Raw genomic sequence first — 20,245 nt, 5'->3', positions numbered from 1 at the left:
GCCTGGGAAACATACAATCACTCCAGGAGTGTTTATGGAAGACTATCTCCTGAGGCTTCCCGAGCGCTATCGCACTACGACTCTCTCAACGACAGCTTTCGTAACTACTTTACACACATGCAAATCAATCACGAAATGTCACTGATTAGAAAACTACAGGTCTCCTCAAAACCATTTCACCAGTACATCAGAAATAAGAAAGTAGGTGCAGCCTCAGTAGGCCCTATAAGATTGGACAATGGAGTGTTAACATCTGACTGTACTCAGATGGCAGAAACTTTTGCTACACACTTTTGTACAGTTTACTCAACTCATGGCCCTTATGCTCCCTTCCCTCACCAAACTTTTGAGGGTATCCTCGACACTGTGACCCTATCCTTGCAAGAAGTTTTTTTTTTTTTTTAATGCAAGGAAGAAGGAACCAAAGGCCATGAGCCCGCAGTAACAGTTCCCTCCAAGAGAAAAACAAAATACAATAGAGAGCCAAATTCAAGATCCGATCATTTTGAGATGCCTGGACACACTGCGTTTGAAAGACTGGAGAAATAGGCTCGCAGCACTGGACCCGAACACCAGTATGGAACCTGATGGCCTCCACCCCAATCTTCTGAAATTTTGCCCAGCCTTAGCCTTACCCTTGTTTTTGATATTTCAAAAGTCTGTCACCATTGGTAAATTGCCACATGATTGGAAAAAATCCATTATCATTCCTATATTCAAGAAAGGCTCTCGACACAAACCTCTTAACTGTAGGCCTATTAGCCTAACCTCTGTCTGCTGCAAAACCCTGGAAAGATTTATTACAGAGGCATTATACAACTACCTTGACACTAATGGAGTGCTGTCAAATGAGCAATATGGATTTGGACAGGGTAGAACTGTAGATGACCAACTGTTACTTGTGTATAATGATGTTACGGCGTGGGTGGATGCTGGGTATGTTGTGAATGTTGTCTTGTTTGACTTTAGCAACGCCTTTGACATCGTCAACCATTCGATACTCACTGACAAGCTGAGGCTACTTGGGGTCAGTGGTTCCTTGCTGACTTGGATCTCTGACTTCCTGTCCGGCCCCACCATGCAAGTGTCTGTGTCCGGCTGTGCCAGTTTCTCAAGGAATGTTCTCAGTGGTGTTCCCCAGGGATCTGTTCTAGGCCCCTTGCTCTATCTGGTACTGTATATTTAAACTTTCTACCCTCATACATACACTCCAAATATAAATTCTTTTCTGACGACATGAAGATTTACCTCAAATTGCGCCAAAACACCTGTTCCACATTAGCTGCAGATATTAGTACATGCCAGAAGGACATTGATATGGTCTACAGTGTCGCTGAGTCTTGGGGTTCATGTTTCAATCTTGACAAGTGTAATGTTCTGCGATGTCAGAGAGGCCCAGTAGACTGGAATTCTATTGGTGCACTTCAGTACTATCACATGAACAACACCAGCCTCTCCGTAGAAACTACACACAAAGACTTGGGTATCTTGGTTGACAGTTCACTGAAATTTCATTCGCACATAAGAAATACTGTAAAAAAGGCAACAGGCCTGGCAAATAATTTATTGAAGTCCACCCTCTGTCGAGACCGAGATTTTATGTTGACTTTATTCAAATCCCACATCAGACCCATCATGGAGTTAGGCTCCACTGTATGGAACACAGGCTACCATGGAGACCAGAGGCTCCTGGAGTCTTTACAGCGCAGTTGGACTAAGCAAATCAATGGCCTGTCTGAACTCAATTATGCTGACTGTCTGAAAAACCTGGGCCTGTATTCTGTAAAAGGGAGACTGATCAGAGCTGACCTCATTTAATGCTGGAAAATCTTCCATCGCCAGTCCCCAATTGCACCGCCTGAGCTTTTTTCTCTTCCTTCATTAAATCACACCAGGGGCCATATATTCAAGGTGGCCAAGCCCCACACTTCAGCCGAATGTAGACGCAGGTTCTTCAGCATCAGATGTATAGACCTCTGGAACTCTGTTTCAGATGATGTTGTTAGCGCTGACTCAGTTGCATCATTTAAAAAGTCCCTCCACTCACAACTAGGTCACATCCTGTTCGACTATATTGAATAACTACGACTCTTAATTCGAAGTCCTTCAAGTAGTGCAACTACCTTGCATATGGCACAAAACTCAGCTTCTAATCTATAGTCTATTCTGATGATGATGTATATAGGAAACAGGGCTGGTGTGCCAACAGGTATGGGCTGCCCTACTTCTTGAAAAGCAGATTCCTACTGAGCCATACTGTTAATTGTAATAGCGTAGCCAACCAGGTGAGTAAACCAGCTCTGGGCTTAGGAATTAACCTATCTTGACCTGCAGTAACTTTACCTAACCTTGAGGCAAGCAGTTCAAGCCAAAGATAGAACAGCTTCAAATGTTACCTTAATCCTCAACCATAGGGTCACAGTTATCATGCTGGCCTTATTATTTCCAAAACTTTCCTGTAAAATGATAGCTGGACTAGAAGAGCATCTAGGGATCCCAGACAGCAAGAGAGGTTTTTCTAATGTGTAATATGGGATGCAGGCTAATTACACCAAGTTATCATAGGCTTTCCATAAGTGGTTGAAACAAGTTGAGAGAAGAGGGAAGGGGAACTGGCAAAGGAGAGTCAGAAGCATGAATGTACAGTAGTGGGAAGAATGTCCAAAGGTAGACTGGCAAAGATGTGGGATGAGGTCCTGCATAATTATCTTAGGGTTAAGGGAATGAGAAGTGATATGGCTCTGCTAACACATGAAAGACTTCCATCAAATGAAGAGACCTACACATGCTATGGTAGTATGGTCTGTGGTCTGTAAAGGTAACACATGTTAGAATGGTCTGTGGTCTGTAAGCATAACACATATTAGTCTGGTCTGTGGTCTGTAAGCATAATGCATTTAGTATGGTCTGTGGTCTGTAAGCGAAATACGTGCTAGTACGGTCTGTGGTCTGTAAGCATAATACATGTTAGTATGGTCTGTGGTCTGTAAGCAAAATACATGCTAATATAGTCTGTGGTCTGTAAGCATAATACATGTTAGTATGGTCTGTGGTCTGTAAGCATAATACGTTAGTATGGTCTGTGGTCTGTACGCAAAATACATATTAGTATGGTCTGTGGTCTGTAAGCATAATACATGCTAGTACGGTCTATGGTCTAAGCATAAATACGAGTTTTCCCACAAGAATTTTGAGAAACTTCAGGAGGTTTTTCATGGGGTAATATTGAGTGAAAAATCTATATCAACATGGGTCCAGTTGTGTACTGTTATGGAGCTACAATTAGTGATGACTGTATGGACTAATTACCATATGAGGCAGACCATTCTGATGACCATATTGGGTAATTGCTGTATGGGCAGACCGTTCTGATGACCATATTGGCTAATTGCCAGTGGTACTGTATGAGGCAGACCATTCTGATGACCTTCTTGGGTAATTATTGTATGAGGCAGACCATTCTGATGACCATATTGGCTAATTACTGTATGAGACAGACCATTCTGATGACCATATTGGCTAATTACTGTATGAGGCAGACCATTCTGATGACCATATTGGCTAATTACTGTATGAGGCAGACCATTCTGATGACCATATTGGCTAATTACTGTATGAGACAGACCATTCTTGCCCATAAAATAAGCAGTAACTGTAGCTGCATAAAAGCTGAGAACTGCATCCATGTTGATACAGCATTTTTCATTCAGAATTACTCTTAAATCATCCTCCTTTCTCAAAGAGCACACAGGACACCCTGTACAAATGTAATGTCTTTTCCAGATCTGGGACCTGAATGATGATGGGGAGTGGGTGTGCAGTGCCTCATGGAAAGCTCATTGTGGTTCAGTTTGGAAGGTCACATGGGCGCACCCGGAGTTTGGCCAGATCATTGCAACGTGCTCCTTTGATCGCACTGCTGCCATCTGGGAGGAGAGTGGTAACTAATGTCATCATTCGTTAACCCCTTACCCGCAGGCCGTCACTACCGTGATGCTCGTTACATAAGTTCCGTACTGCAGGTTGTCAGTTCTGTGATCCTGGGATTTTTTAAATCACTCGGGCTTTCAAGTGTGGTCTTGTATCATCTATCAGTACTGCCAGTGTGTAGCTGTAGGCAGCGCTGCTAATACTGGTAGTACTCGCATCCAGTGTTACCAATTTTGCCATTTTTCTGTGTTTGCCTTGCCTCCCCACCTCCCCTCCCTTATCCCCTCCCCCGCCTAGCTACAGCCTGGCCACGCAACGCAACTCCCAGCCGGTTTTTTCCATTCACTTTTTCTATTGAAATGTGCCCTATGCCCTATTCTCATACTAAAAAATATCTAAAAAAAAAAAAAAAAGGGGAAAAGGCTAACTGATACTGCCATTGGCCTTGAAGTAGCTAATTTATCACCTGGCAACACCCCACGTGCGCTTCGTTGCTAATTTTCCCTGTTCATTACCCATTGAAATGTCCCCTATGACCTATTCTCATACTAAAAAATATATGAAAAAAAAGGGAAAAGGCTAAGTGATACTTCCATTAACCTGGAAGTAAAACCAATAACTCAGAGTCAAATGGCCACCCCTTATGGGATTATGGCGTCCGGCAATAGATAGATAACTAATTTATCGTGTATTGTCTAGATTTCCTGCCAGTCATTTGATAGCATATAAATTTGCAGTTGTCACCACATTGACATTGTCAGCACTTGCTGCCCATATACCCACACTAGTTCATTGTCTGCTATTGAGGTGACAGTATGTCTGACCCACGCCCGTCCACTTCTGCAGCTACTAAGCCCACTGCAAAGGGCCATGTGACCTTTATCCTTACTAAATCTCATTAGGAAGGGGTAAAAAGCTAAGTGACTCTGCCATGGCCCTGGAACCAGCTGAATTATCCATGATAATGATGGATAGTGACTATGATCTTTCGGGTGACTCATGTGATATAGTGATGGAAGAAATGGAGGCTCAAACCCCTGCTGTGAGTGCTTTTGTGCCTCCAGTTAGTGATGTTAGTGGTAGTTCCAAGGGAAAGGAGCCATTACTGCAGCAGGGGAAGGAATTTGGGAAGGGAGTGAAGAGGAAGCGTGTAGGCCCCAGTACAAAGCCCCCACACTACCCAGCCCGCCACAAGGCGGGAGTTGAATCACCTTCCCGCTCACCCAGCCCCACTTCACTTTTATCATCATCATCATCATCAGCTGATACTTCTCCTGAGTCTTCGTCTTCGGAGTCTCCACCAGCACCTACAGTGAAGGCAGGTCATAGGCAAAGAGGTAAAACCCTTATTCATCGTAAAAGTAGAGGTGTTAGTAGAGTAAGGGTTACTGGTGGTACGCAGCAACCTAGGGTCAGTCAGAGTGATGATGAAATGTGGCAGCCTGCCACACAACCACCTTCACCCACCCTCACCCCGCCTACATCTCATCCACGACAAGGAACCTTGGACGCCTTCGTGTGGACGGAAGGTTCCAGTTTCATCCCTGAACACCTCGACTTTGATGAGAGTTCATCAGGGATACAGCCTGCCTTCACTGTTGCAGAGGATGCTGAGTGTGTGGACTACCTGTTAGCCTTCCTGGATGATGAAGTCATGCAGCACATATGTGATGAGACCAACAGGTACAAGTCTCAACGTGCTGCAAGTGGTGCAGGTGCTTCCGCCACTTCCAAGAGGGCGCAGTGGACCATGCTTGGTGTCCAGGAACTGTATGTGTTCTTTGCCCTCATGCTCCTGATGCCTCATTCACGGAAGCATGAACTGGAGGATTACTGGTCCATGGACCCTCTCTTACCATCACCGACCTTCAACAAGTACATGGCCAGAGATCGCTTCAGGAGCATAATGGGAAACCTGCACTTCAGTGATAATGATGTACCTTCCCAGACTGACTCACTCTGGAAAATCCGGGAGATTCTGGACATATTCAAGGCTAAATTTATGACATTCTTCCACCCCTTTCAGAAGGTTGTCATAGACGAATCTTTAGTATTGTTCAGAGGACGCCTCAAGTTTGTGCAGTACATTCCGAGCAAACATCATCGCATTGGAGTCAAGTTATTTGTGCTGTGCGACTGCAAGACGGGGTACATCCTTGACTTCATCATCTATTCAGCCAGCACTGTCGATCTGGATAAGACAGACCCCCTTGGCTTCTCAGGCTGTGTAGTGAGAGTGCTCCTTGAAAAGTACTTTGGTGGGAATCATGTGCTGTATACAGACAACTGCTATACATCACCGAAACTCTCTAAATACCTTTCAGAGTACGGCATTGGCACTGTGAAGAACAACCCTGCCCATTTCCCCAAAGTCCCCGAGGCAACAAGGTCACAGCGGGGAGACGTGCACCTACACAAGTGTGAGAAGATGCTGGCAATACGGTGGCACGATAAGAGAGTCGCGAACATGCTAACCACCATACACAAGGGGGAACTGAAAAACACCGGGAAGGTCGACCGTAGGACAGGCGAACCTGTGATGAAACCTGATGCTGTCATCGACTATAACATCATGCGGCTAGTGGACAAGTCTGACATGATGATTGGAGAGATCGACTGTCTCAGGAAGAATACCAGGTGGTACAGGAAGGTGTTTCTGCATCTCATTGACATGGCAGTGCTGAACGCCTTCATCCTGTACAAGTTGAAGGTCAAGCCACCAAAGAAATTCTCCCTGAGGTTGTTCGCCAAGACTTGTGTTCAACAGTTGCTTGAACGATATGGTAGGGTGACAGCAACAGCTCCCAGGCGCCACAGTGATACACTTCCCGATCGCCTTGAGCAGAGGAGGTACATGAGTCGGCATAGGCTGAAGCTAATGCCAGCCACTGACAACAGGAAGGCTGCCATACGCAGGTGCCAGGTGTGTTGGCATACCTCCCGACACACACCTAAAAAAAAACGCACCTCTTGGCAGTGTACTGAGTGCCAGGTTCCCCTCTGCATACCCTGCTTCTTCGATTACCACTGCCTGAAGAACTACTAAAACAGTGAAATGTAAATAATGTGTAAATAGCAAGTGAAAGCAATGAATGTAAATATTTATAACCGTACAGTGGAAAATAGTACTGCACAGGGTGGTGCAAAAGTAAGTTGACATTATAAGAGGGGATGAGGTGAGCCAGATACACCAACCTGGACTTGTGCATTACCAGTACTGTGTGTCAAAGTGTGGCTGAAAGACTCCAGGAATATGTCAATGGTGAGAGCAGATGCTTTGAACACTTACGAGACTAAAATGTGTCTTTGGTGTTGGAATAAATGATAAATGTCAACCTACTTTTGCACCACCCTGTATTTTATAAGTTACTGAAAGTGACAGTGCCTAAAATAGTGTAACTAATAAAATAGAAATGTAAATAAATAATAATATTGAAATAGTATAAATAATGGTAGTAATAACAATGAAAGTGAAAGCCTCGCTCTCTATGCCAGTTTACTGAAAGTGACAGTGAATGCTTGGAGTGAAAATAAAATACTAGTACAGAAAAAAACTTATGTATATATATATACAGTATATATATATGTAAATTACATTGCTTTCACAATGTTTATTTTTTTTAATGGATTCCAAGCTATTTGAAATTCGTAGAATAGTGTTTGTATTGATAATATCAGGCAGTGGTATACTCATTACGGGGTTGTGGGAAGTGTAATTGGAGACTTCGTTACCCAACTTCTTAAGTCTCTACAAGTCCTACAATAGTCTACGAAGGCTCAACAAACATCCCAGGAGAAAGCTGAAAGTAAGTGCTATATTCATATTTAATTATAATAATCTAAGACTAATAACTGATTTTTGGCAGATTTAAAAAAAAAGTAAGTCAGAGCGCTGTTATCCCTGTGGGAGGGGCACGGCTTGATCCAGCCATCCCCACGGGTAAGGGGTTAATTGTATCTGTATAACAGTTGGGACTTGGAACCATGTTGATATAGTATGTATTGTTTGCTCAGAAGTACCCAAAAATAACCTCCTAAAGTTTCTCACACATTTCCTGGGACTCCCTGAAGACCATAGTAAGTATAAAGTGACAAAAACCTGTTGAGTTAAATGAGATTGTTACACTTACCTAATTTCATCTCATTTTCCAGTGACTGACTCCGGACATGGTCTACGCAGTACATGGATCAAGAGAGCCGGCCTGGTGGACTCCCGCACTTCAGTTATGGACATTAAATTTGCCCCAAAGATTCAGGGACTTCAGTTGGCAACATGTTCAGCAGGAGGCGTGGTGAGTTGGTTTGGATATACAATACATTATGGTCTTTTCATTCTAAAAGGCCTAAAATTGCCATCTCTCCATTGTTAATGGTGTGTTGTACCAAAAAGATTAGCAGAGCTGTACCATTGTCTTTCTTCTCCATTGAGCTGCATGTAAGAAACTACAGAGGGATGAAAATCTGGGTCAGGTTAAGGTGAAAGAACTATATCCCTTCAATCCAGTAACATTCTTTATAGCTAGAGATGATTTGGTTCAGCTTAGGAATGTGCACTGGTAGTGAAGGAGTTACTGAAGCAGCTACTAGTTTTCTGCCTCTTAAATTTACAGTATACAGTAAAAGTCCTCTAATCCGGCCACCAATAATCTGAAAATCCCAATAATCCAAATTTGTCAAGGCAAAAATTTTTGGATTTCTCTGGGCGTTTTTCGAATTTTGGGGGATTTTTCCAATTTCTGTGGGCTTTATCTAGGGATTTATCTGGTTTGGACTTGCCCTTGGCCTTGGATATACCTGCCTGCAACTATTCATCTACACTTCTATGCATTTCCGGTGAGTAAAACAATAATCAGTGTCATTTTAAGTGTTAATTTAATGATCATTTACATATTTCTAATGTTTTCAAAGGGCCCTCCCAGTAGTCCGAAAAAATCAATAGTCCGAAAGACCCTTGGTCCCCTGCGATTCGGATTACAGGACTTTTACTGTATGTATTGGTATTTAGAAGCTTAGGAAGTATGCTACTAACTACCGTATATACTTTTCTCCTAATTAGGTGAGGATCTATGAAGCTCCTGATGTAATGAATTTGAACCAGTGGTCACCACATTATGAGATCAACTGCAAGTTACAGTGTTCATGCATCTCATGGAACCCCTCACCCTCAAGGTTAGATTGTGTGAGAGTGTATGTGGGGGGGGGGGGAGCCTGATGTAATGAAATTGAATCAGTGGTTGCTACAGAGATTAACACAACGCTGAAGTGTTCTTGCATCTCCTTCAACAACTCTTCACCTTCAAAGTTAGGGACCATTGAGTTGTGTATAAAGTTGTTTTTATATGTATGCCTTCACACATATAGCTACTTCGCAGTCAAATTAGAGTGCATGTTATGCAGGTAAAATCCTATCTGTGTTTGTTTCTTTATAGCCAGATATCTTAATTCCCCAAGTGGGTGGCAATAAACAAATTGCCTCCGCACCACACTTTCTAGGCTGTCCTTCCTCCAACTCACACCACCCTAACAGTCTCCTCCTGACAGGTTACTATCATGTATCTATTGTCAGGTGCCTTAATTCCGTAAGGGGTGGCTACAAACAGTTCACCTCCTTGTCTCCCTGTCCTCTGTTATTTGAATGTTCTCCCTCCAACTTGCACCCCTCTTGCTCAAATCTCTCCACTCCATCCATCCATCTCATCCTTGGTCTCCTCCTCCACTTCACTTACGTACCTTTTCTGGTCAGTCTTCATTCTCCATTCTCTCCACCTGCCAAACTGTCTCAGGGCTTTTCTTAATACTTTCAGTGTCATCTAAATGATCACCACAATGCTTCTATATTTCCTCATTGGTCTGTCTGCCCCTCGATGTAACTTTATATACTTTTCTCAAATACCATAACTCATTATCACTGCTCTCACGCTTTACTTGTGTCCTTCCAGCAGGATCCAGACTTCACTACCTTATGCTAGAGTGGGGATCACAATACTGTACTGTTATGCAACAATTTTTTTTTGCTTCCATGCTCACTTCCCTACTCCCAATTATTGCTTTCAGTGGACTGACAACCATTCTGCTGTGCTGTACCATTTCAGGCACATCAGGTTACATCATCATCATCATCATCATCATCCGGACCTCCTTTCCAACCCTAGGATGGGATGAGGAGCTGCAATGTCCAGACAGCCTAAGTTTGTTCATTTCAGTGGGCCATGCTTCCATTCACTCATTATTCAAGCCCACGGAATCCTGGCTCCACCTGATAGGCCAAACCAACGGTTTCACCTCATACTATAGCTTTATATATACCGTCCTTATCTGATAAAGTCAGTCCGAATGCTTTCACATCAAAAAGGGGTGCCAAATCCCTGGTCACGTGCTTTTCAGCATAAAATTCATCCAGCCAGCGTGATCTCTTGTCAGTCCCTTAGTCTCACCAACTTCCATACCTCTCTTCATCACACACTTATCCACCATATCTCTCTACTTTCATCTTGGCCTACCTCACCTCCTCTGTCCTTCAGATTCGCTCAGATCTACCCTTTTCACCACTCTTTTGTCATCCATTCTCTCCACATGACCATACCATCTCAGTACACTTTCTTCGATTCTGGTGTCCACAGACTTCCTCACTCTGCATCTTTCGTGAATCGCATTATTTCATATCCTATCCACTCTCTGTACTCCACATACATTCCTCAGCAGTCCCATCTCCACTGCTCTTACTCTTGACTTTTCATTTTCATGCCACATTATAGTCTCACATCCATATGTTAAAGTTGGCACTAACACACCATCATGTAAGCCTCATGCAACTGCAACACTCAAGTCTCCGTTTCTTATCAAGCCCTTCATTGCACCAGCTACTTTCCTTCCTTGTGGTACTCTACTTTCCACTTCATTTGCACATTTTCCTCTCTTTTCTATCACTATCCAGGTATTTGAACTCTCTCACCAATTCCAGTCTCTCTCATTCACTGTAACATCACTCTGGGAGTCACCTTGTCTCTCATTAACCATCACTCTACTCTTTTCTACATTTACTCTCAAGGCACGATGCGCACAGACGTTTACAAAACTCAGCGCTAGTCTACCAAGTTCCTGTCCTTTGCAAGTAGTACTGCATCAATCACATACATCCAATTTGAGATATTCCATCCATCATCATTCATTACCATTGCCATCCCTCTCTCCATTACTCGTGTTTTTACTTCTCTTATAACTCCATCCATATATACAGTATATTGAACAACCATGGGAACATCACACAAACTTGTCTTATGCCCACATTGATCATGAACCATTCACTTAGATGCCCATTTATCCATACACATGGCTCACCTCCATCATGAAAACTCTTAATGGTTCCTTGGGGCTTACCTTCTGTGCCATACATATGCAAAGCCATCCACAGTCAATCTCTGTCTACCTTGTCTAATGCTTTTTTCAGCTCCATAAATGCCATAAACACCCTATAGTCCTTCTCACAAGCTTTCTCCACTATCTGTCTCGCTGCAAGTATTTGAATCACACATCCTCTGCCACTCTGTACGTCACTCACTAGGCCTTCTGATATCTCTCTTACTTTCTCTATAATAATACATCCTTATACCTTCCCAGCAGCACTCTATAGACTTAGGCCACGATAATTCTTGCACTCACTTCGCTCACCTTTATTTTTGTACAGGGGTAAAATCACAGCCTTTTTCCACTCTACTGGCACAGTTTCACTCATCCATGCCATCTTCCATATCTCCAACAAGCACTTCATTCCTCCCTCCACTACACTTAATCATCTCTACATACACCTCATCAACCCCAGCTGCATTCCCATTTTTCAACAGTTTCACAGCATTCTTTTCAGTGAATGTCACATTCCCTGGCACTGCATTCCTTCTCAGCACACCTCCAAAACCAGTCATGTTTACAGCCACTCTCTTCTCTCGATTCCCACTCATCTGACTTTCAAAATATTCTTTCCATCTGGTCCTTACTTCATCACCATGGGTTAATAATCTACCACCTACATCCTTCACAGTTTCACATTTCTTTCCACACCTCTTTCCAGAATAACTTTCTGTTTTTAGAGTAATACACATTCATATTTCTTCCTAAAGTTGTTCTGTTTTATGAAGGCAGTTTGGGTGGGGTGATCTGGGACCTCACACTGTTAGCTCTGTTGCCACATCGCCGCCGACACGTGTAATTATTTGTGCTCACCTCTCTCTATCTCTCTCACTCTCCTATTTTAAGCTAGTAACTACTTATAAATGAATTTTAAACACTCTGTATTGATGTAATTCAGTAAAAAAGCTATAGTATAGTATAAATCTCATAAGACTTGTCAGCGTTGCTTTTGCGACGTTGTCAGATGGTGACACGAGGGATAGCCCTGCGTGAGTGGATCATACTCAGTCAGTCTCCCACCATGGAAGCTATTTAAAAAAAAAAAAAGCACGCATCTATAGACTTTTACCTCAGGGGTGGTGTGTTAAAAAAGTCGAAAACAAGAGAAAAAATAAAGAAAATACAATTAGTAGTAGTTAATAAATATGAGAGAGAGAGAGAGAGCACGTGTGTGGCGACGATGTGGCAACAGAGCTAACAGAGTGAGGTCCCACAGCGTCCCACCCAAACTGCCTTCATAAAATAGAACGACTGTAGATCGTCATTTATCTCCTTTTTCCTCGTCACTAGTCTCTTTATTTGTTTCTTTCTCTCAGTATATTCAGTTCTTATTCCAATTGAACCCCTGTCCTGTATTCATTCTAGCCTCTTCTTCCTCTTTTCCTCCACTGCTTTCTTAATCTCCTCATCCCACCATGCTGTACCTTTCTTCTTCGACGTTACTCTTGCCACTCCACACACCACTTTAGCATTCCTAACTAAGCAATCCCTATATTCATTCTACAGGCTGTCCAGATCCATTTCATTCCAATTCACTTATTCCAACTCCTCCCCTACTTTGGTCCTGTATTCATCTGCCATTTCTTTAATCCACAGCTTCTCAACATTCAGGCTTTCTCCCTGACTGCTCCTCTCTCTTCTGGTCCACCCCACACCTCACAGCTTTATCTTGCCTACCACAATCATGCGATCTGACAGACCTCCACATCGTCCTGTCACTGTCCTCGTATCAGCAACACTTCCCAGCATCGATTTCTCTACTAGCACGTAATCGGTCAGGCTCCTTTCACCACAATCTCCATTCCCTCTGTACCATGTATGTATATTTATGTGCATCTTTATGTTTGAAGTAAGAAATACAGATGCAGAACCACCTTTACCAACGCATGTCCTTCAGTCGCATCCCATTATCATTCTCTCCTGGTACTCCATTACTACCTGTTATTTCATTTACAGTACCAGTGCCCATTTTTCCATTCATATCACCCATTATAAACACTTTATAACTCCTAGGCATTTCTCCTTCTACTTCATCCAGCTCATCCCCAAACCTGCTTTCTCAGTCTCACTCCTGTTATCACACAGTGCATATGCTACAATCACTACCACTTTCACTTTCTCAAGTTTGAGCTTGACATACGTACATCTCAAGCTGACTTATTTGTAATCTCTCATTCCACTATGCCACGCATCATATGTCAACAAAGTAACTACTTCCTTTCCATCATTCTTGCCCAGCCTTATTCATTTCACATCCTGCCACTCCTCCACTTCACACCCTTTCGTCTTTGTTTCACACAATGCCATCACAGCATATCTCACACTCTTAAGCACATTCATTACTTCCACCCTCTTGCTGTCCTCATTCACATCTCTCACATTCCACATGGCCATGCAAACCTGTGCATTTGGTTGGGGCCCTGGGTGGGTATTGGGCTCTCCAAGGCTCACTGAAATGTATGCCATGATTTTGTGATTAAAAATTGGGGAAACTGGAAGACATTTAACCTGACCAGAAACCCTGGTTATATGGTTACCACCCAACTTAGTAAATGGTTTCCTGAGCAGAGGAAACCATTTGGCTTATCATCCAGTGTAGAGACCGTAAGGCAACACTACATTGAGTGAGTGGATGATGGGCACCCCCACCTACCATATGCCACTAATTGCCCTGGGGAGATGATAATGATTTTGTATCTGTGAGGGTAGATGATGATGATTATGAACCTCATATTTTCTGTCGGGTTACCTGCACTACTGATCGTTGTAGGGAGTGATTGCCCTAGCCAGCTAATGGCAGACTATTTTATTCAGCTGAGAGTGCTTCACAGGAACCTGAGAATGTTAATACCGCCTTATTTTTGCAGGTTACACGCGCCATTAATTGCAGTAGGGAGTGACGACCCCAACCCAGCTTCAGGTGGCAAGGTGTTTATCTACGAGTTCTCAGCCAACACACACAAATGGGTGAAGATCGAAACTCTGATCACAGTGACGGATCCAGTTCACGACTTAGCCTTTGCACCAAACATGGGTCGATCATACCACCTCTTGGGTATTGCCTCTAAGGATGTCAGAATTATTGCCCTGACACCAATCAAGTGAGTTATTTTGTCTGTCTATCAATCTGTCATCTTCTGTCTACCTTTCTGTCTGCCTTTGTGTATGTATATACAGTATGTCTTCACATAGTACCTTTTAGGTATTACCTGAAAGGCGTCAGAATTAATACCTGTACACATGTCAAGTGAGTTGAGTCAGGATTCCAGGGGTTTGAAGGATAGGTGAATGAGTATGTGACCCATTTCACTGTGTGTTTTTGGTCACTTGTCCCACTCTTACATTTTCCCTTTCATTGCTTTCTGGACCCTGCCTCACCTCATCTTTATCAGAGGAAAAAGGAGGTCGGTATGATGATATCTCTGTCTGTCTGTTGCCAGACGCCTTAATTCCGTAATGGGTGGCCACAAACAAATCACCTCCTTGTCTCTCTGTCCCCTCACCATTTCACTGCCCTGCTCCCAGCTCACACATCTCTCCCTCATATACCTCTCCACTCCATCTCATCCTTGGTCTCCCCCTCCCTCTCCCCCCCTTCACCTCACTCACATACACTCTCCTCGTCAGTCTCATGCTCTCCACCCTCTCCACATGGCCAAACCACCTCAGTGTGTTTCTCCTAATGCTTCCTATCATATCCACATCCACACCACAATGCTCATTCACTTCCTCTGTCTCTCCATGTGACTCCACTTGTGCCTCTCAACTCATTTCCCTTGCCCTCACTCTTGACTTATGTCCCTCCAACAAGGTCCAAGCTTTGCTTCCATACATTAAAGTGGGTATCACAATACTGTCATGCAGTAACTTTTTCTTTTCCATGCTCACTTCCCCGTTTCTTATTACTGCTTTCAAAGAACCAGCAACCTTTCTTCCTTGTTGTACCTTTTCAAGCACTTCACCCTCTAAACTTCCATCCTTACTCATCACACTACCCAAGTACTTAAATGCACTAACGTTTTCCATTTCCCCTCATCCAGCTTCACTGTACATTCAGTGACTTTGTTTCTCTGGAAGACCATAACTGTACTCTTCGCTACATTCACCTTTAGATTCTGTTTCTTACACACTCTCCCAAACTCGTTCACCAAGCCTTGCAGCTCCCCTTCGTCTTCACTTAACAACACAGTATCATCTGCAGACAACAGTACAGGACGTATGATGAAGATTATTATTATTATTATATATTATTGAAGATTAATTACTACAGTGAACACTCAGTACAGTATAATGGACACTGTATATAATACACCCCTCCTTTAACAGACTCTTGGAATTTCAGAAATTTATATAATATTGTAGAACAAATGGTACTTGGCATCAGTAAGCCTTTGATTTACAGCTGCCTTCCTTCAAGGATGAATTAATGCATAAGTGGTGCTGTCTAACCTGCACCCTTCATCAACAATCATTCCTCAGCTTTAGCATAACCATTCTGTACATTAATTCTGACGTGTTATTTACCTTTTCTCATTATACAATAAACATGCAATGTGTGGATTCACACTAGTGTATTCCTGTGCTTTATCCCATAAAGGAATGGCCCTAATGTTTTGAAGCAGAAAAGTACAAATTATGGTTATATCAGATGTCTGGCTATAATAGATGATTTCTATCCAAATTATATATTGTAAAGGAAATTCATTGTACTTTTTGGTAAACACCTGGTTGGCTTTCCAGGTTAGAGTTATGATGGTGATTATACTCATACCCATTCCATATGTGAGTAGAAAATACAGTTAGGATGATGGTAATATAGATAAACTGCTATACCAAAGTCTCAGCTATTAGAGGCAAGGTGCATTCCAGAGGCAAGTAAACTTATGTCATTAGAAAATATACTTTATTGATGGTGGTGGTGGTGGGATATAGAGTTAAGATGGTGACAGTGAACTAAAGTACAATACAAAGGACGACATTGGACTAGGTGGTGTGTGCTGCCTTCAATCTATAGATGTTACTATGACTGATTTACTGTCACCTGACAGAAGTTGCTACTTTACCATATGGAATATTGAGCTGTTATAAAAGATATGTAGTTACATATGTTCTTAGCTATTAAGACGTTCAGAAAATGATGTATGGTTGGAGCATTATCTTTTTCAGCGATTAAATAATGGCTCTCTCTGTTTTGTTCAGTCAGACTAACTGCCTTATAGAAACTTGGTGCAGAACAGAGCAATTAAGGTGGAGTTCTGTCAGGTGAACATGAAAAACAGACACAAAACTGAAAATGATGATGATGATTGTGATGAAACTCTTACCTCCCCCAGGCAAGATGCATCTCAGAGCCAAAACAACCTAACATCATTTGAGGTGAGGCAGGCAGGGCAGTTTGATGATCACGGTTCAACAGTGTGGCGTGTGTGTTGGAACATCATGGGCACCATACTGACATCATCAGGGGATGATGGATGTGTTCGTCTGTGGAAAGGTATCTTTATATTACAGCAGCTGGCTTGCACATGCTTGACATGGGTAGGCAGGTTTACTGCAGCTTCTCCCCAAATGTACTTTTGGATATACCATATATGCCAGCATATAAGTTGACATTTTAAGCATTAAAAAATCTCTTAACTAGGGGTCGTCTGATACGCCGAGCATAAATTTATTGATACACGGCAGAGATGAAAATAAGGCCATGGCACATATCGAAGGAAGGGGGTGACACTAGCAGCAGGCCTACAGCCATATGGTAGCCTACTAATTCTGTCATGCTAGTCATGTACCACTTTTATGACTGATCCAAGATTTATATACAGTACTATATACTTCTTACCTGGTTAATTTTTGTAGCCAAGACAAAGTTTTAATAAAAACAAGTCATGGTTACCAGTAATTACTGATGATAACACCTAAAATGTGAGGATTATCCTGTGCCGTGCACACATCCACAAATGTAAACAAACGCCATCTGGGTAACGGCTATTCGAGACAGTGAATCTGACACGTTTACTGTAGGCTTTCCATGGATAGAAATGGTATGGGTTCTGAACAGTTTTGCTTCAGTGATCAGTTGCACACCACGTGTGTAAGAGTTATGTAATGAAATCTCCTACCAAATACGTAAACTGAAAATTTTATATTTTCGCTAACAAAGATACAGTAATATACAAAGAAAGACTGAGTTGTGGAACAAATTACCGTAACTAGCCACTTTCATCAGACTTTAACAAAGGTACAGTAATTAGCTACCATAACCAAAATTACCGGTATTCTTGCATATAAACCCTTCAAAATATTAAGATAGTAACACATAGGTGTTTTGTATTTGATGTTCACAATTCTTTATCCTACTAGGATGTTGCTAGCCAGGTACCACTAACCACTGTACCGGCTAACTATGACTGCCAACCTCTGCTGTCTTGGTTCTAATAACGTAAGTTGTCAGCTGATTAACACATGCAAATTCTTGACAGTCAGATGGAAGTGGTGCTGCCTCATTTGGGGGGCTGATTTGTCTGATGAATATAGGCCTAAACCTGAATTACACCACAGAATTTGATGGGTTGACTTGTATGCCAGATCATCTTAAATGCTGGCATATATGGTGCTAACAATTTAAAGAAGTGTATTTGAAGTTACTTTGTCAGTGACATGTACCCAAAAGGTTTGGGTACTAGAGAGGGATGCCTTCATGTGGTGGCATCAGTTTAATTGGGCAGCACCACTACCTGGCTATACAGATGTTCTTCAGCTCCCTCCCTGTCCCCAGGAATGAAGATGGTGGACTCCAGAAGAGCAGTATCACAAGGTTCACATTACAGATTAATCTATGGCCATAACAACAGTCATAAAAATTTACAGAAAGTGGTATTAATGATTAAATGTACCACAAGCAACTGGTACAAAAATAGGGGCCCTGGGCCCTGCTTGTGGTGGGTAACTGGATGATAGAATAAATGGATGATAACAGTGATTGAAATACAGGTAGAATGATGATGATGATGGAAGTATTCTTAAGATATTGACTGCAATAGGGTATTGATGATGATAGAAATAGGATAGGTGGGATGAAGTACCAGGTATGTAAGTGGGAATTTTTATGCGTATGGGATGAAGTCAGGATTCTAGGGACTTAAATGGTGAATGAATGAGAGTGTGGCCCATCCGGGTAGTTCCTCAGTCTGTCAGTTTTTCTGTTGCACTCTCAACCCTCCTCATTCCATCTTTAGGAGGGAAAAGAGGTCTGGATGATGATGATGATTATTATTATTATTACTATATTATTATTATTGTTATTATTATTATTACTACTGTTAGTAGTAGAAGAGGTGCTTGAAGGGGTTCAGTGGGGGGGGGGTTCCTTGAGGGCAGTGATGGGAAGCAGAGGGGTGTGCATGGAAGTGAAAAAGTTACTACATGACAGTATTGTGATACCAACTCTAATGTACGGAAGTGAAGCTTGGACGTTGTTGGAAGGACACAAGTCAAGAGTGAGAGCAGTGGAAATGAGTTATTTAAGAGGAGCCTGTGGAGTCATATGGAGAGACAGGCTGACAAATGAGGATATAAAGGAATGTTGTGGTGTGGATGTGGATGTGAAAGGAAGTGTTAGGAGGAACACACTGAGGTGGTTTGGCCATGTGGAGAGGATGGAGGGTGAGAGACTGATGAGGAGAGTGTATGTGAGTGCAGTGGAGGGGAGAGGGAGGGGGAGGCAGAGGATGAGATGGAGGGATGGAGTGGAGAGGTATTTGAGAGAGGGGGGGTGTGAGTTGGGAGCAGGGCAGTGAAATGGCGGGGGACAGGGTGACGTGGAGGTGATTTGCTTGTGGCCACCCCGTACAGGATTAAGGCGTCAGGAAATAGATAGATAGATAGATTATTATTATTATTACTATTATAATTATTTTGTTTGAAATAGAATTAAAACAGTGATGGTGATGACTGAACTAGGTTAAAGATTTTACAATCACTGTTTTTGTCTGATGGAACTGGACCACTCCCACATCCACTCACTCAATGTAGAGGTGCCATATGATCTCTACACTGAGTGACAAGCCAAATGGTTTCCTGTACCCAGGAAACCATTTACTACGCTGGATGGTAACCATATAACCGGGGTTTCTGGCAGGGTTAAGGGTCCCCAGATTCCCCTATCCAAAATCACTTAATCATGGCAGTCGTTTCAGAAAGCCTTGGAGGGCCCAGTACCTGCCCAGGGCCCCAACCAAATGGGCAGACTCACGTGGCCATGTGGAATGTGAGAGGTGTGAATGAGGAGAGCAAGAGGGTGGAAGTGATGAATGTGTTCAAGAGTGCGAGATATGCTGTGATAGCATTGTGTGAAAAGGTGTGAAGTGGAGGAGTGGGAGGGTGTGAAATGTGTAAGATCGGGAATGAATGTGCGAGGAAGATGCAAGGAAGGAGTTGCTTTGTTGATGAATGAGGTGTGGCAGAATGGAATGAGAGACTACAAATTAGTGATGTATCGGATACCGAATTTTAGGCAGAGCCGGATATCTATTTCTCATAAAATGCAGTTGCGGATAAAACTGCGGAGGTTAAGATATTAATTTCTGCGGACGCGGATTTTTTTTACACATTATGAAATAGTATTGGCTTTATTCCAGATATGCATGTATATATTAAGATAGCATGTGTAACTATTGTGACAGAGAGAGAGAGAAGAGGAACAATGAGAGACGGAGGGAGGAAGAGAGGTAACAGAGAAGAAAACAGAAAGAGGAAGAGAGACTGGTAGGTGAGAGGAACGGAGAAGAGAATTGTGGATGAAAAGGAGAGAGAAAAAGAATTATGACAAAAAGAGAAAGGAGAAATATTGGATGGGTGGAGATCAACAACCTCTGCAGTTCTTTGACGCGGAGGCTGATTATTATGCGGAGCT

General features: G+C 42.6%; 1 protein-coding gene across 1 annotated transcript in view; it reads left to right on the top strand.

Annotated features, from left to right (window-relative positions):
* The window catches only part of Nup44A (nuclear pore complex protein Nup44A), a 35,794-nt gene that overhangs the window by 2,979 nt on the left and 12,570 nt on the right, over positions 1–20,245 (top strand). The window contains exons 2-6 of the mRNA XM_080268923.1: positions 3,784–3,940; positions 8,083–8,222; positions 8,987–9,099; positions 14,202–14,435; positions 16,668–16,828. Coding sequence (XP_080125049.1) covers positions 3,784–3,940; positions 8,083–8,222; positions 8,987–9,099; positions 14,202–14,435; positions 16,668–16,828 — 805 coding nt within the window. The remainder of the gene's footprint in view (positions 1–3,783; positions 3,941–8,082; positions 8,223–8,986; positions 9,100–14,201; positions 14,436–16,667; positions 16,829–20,245) is intronic.

The sequence above is a fragment of the Coenobita brevimanus genome, chromosome 30, assembly GCF_032717465.1.
Source record: "Coenobita brevimanus isolate Jiangsu-jjx chromosome 30, ASM3271746v2, whole genome shotgun sequence".
NCBI classification, from domain to species: domain Eukaryota; kingdom Metazoa; phylum Arthropoda; class Malacostraca; order Decapoda; family Coenobitidae; genus Coenobita; species Coenobita brevimanus.
The sequence above is the reverse complement of the archived record's forward strand: the minus strand, read 5'-3'. Positions and strand labels throughout refer to the sequence as shown.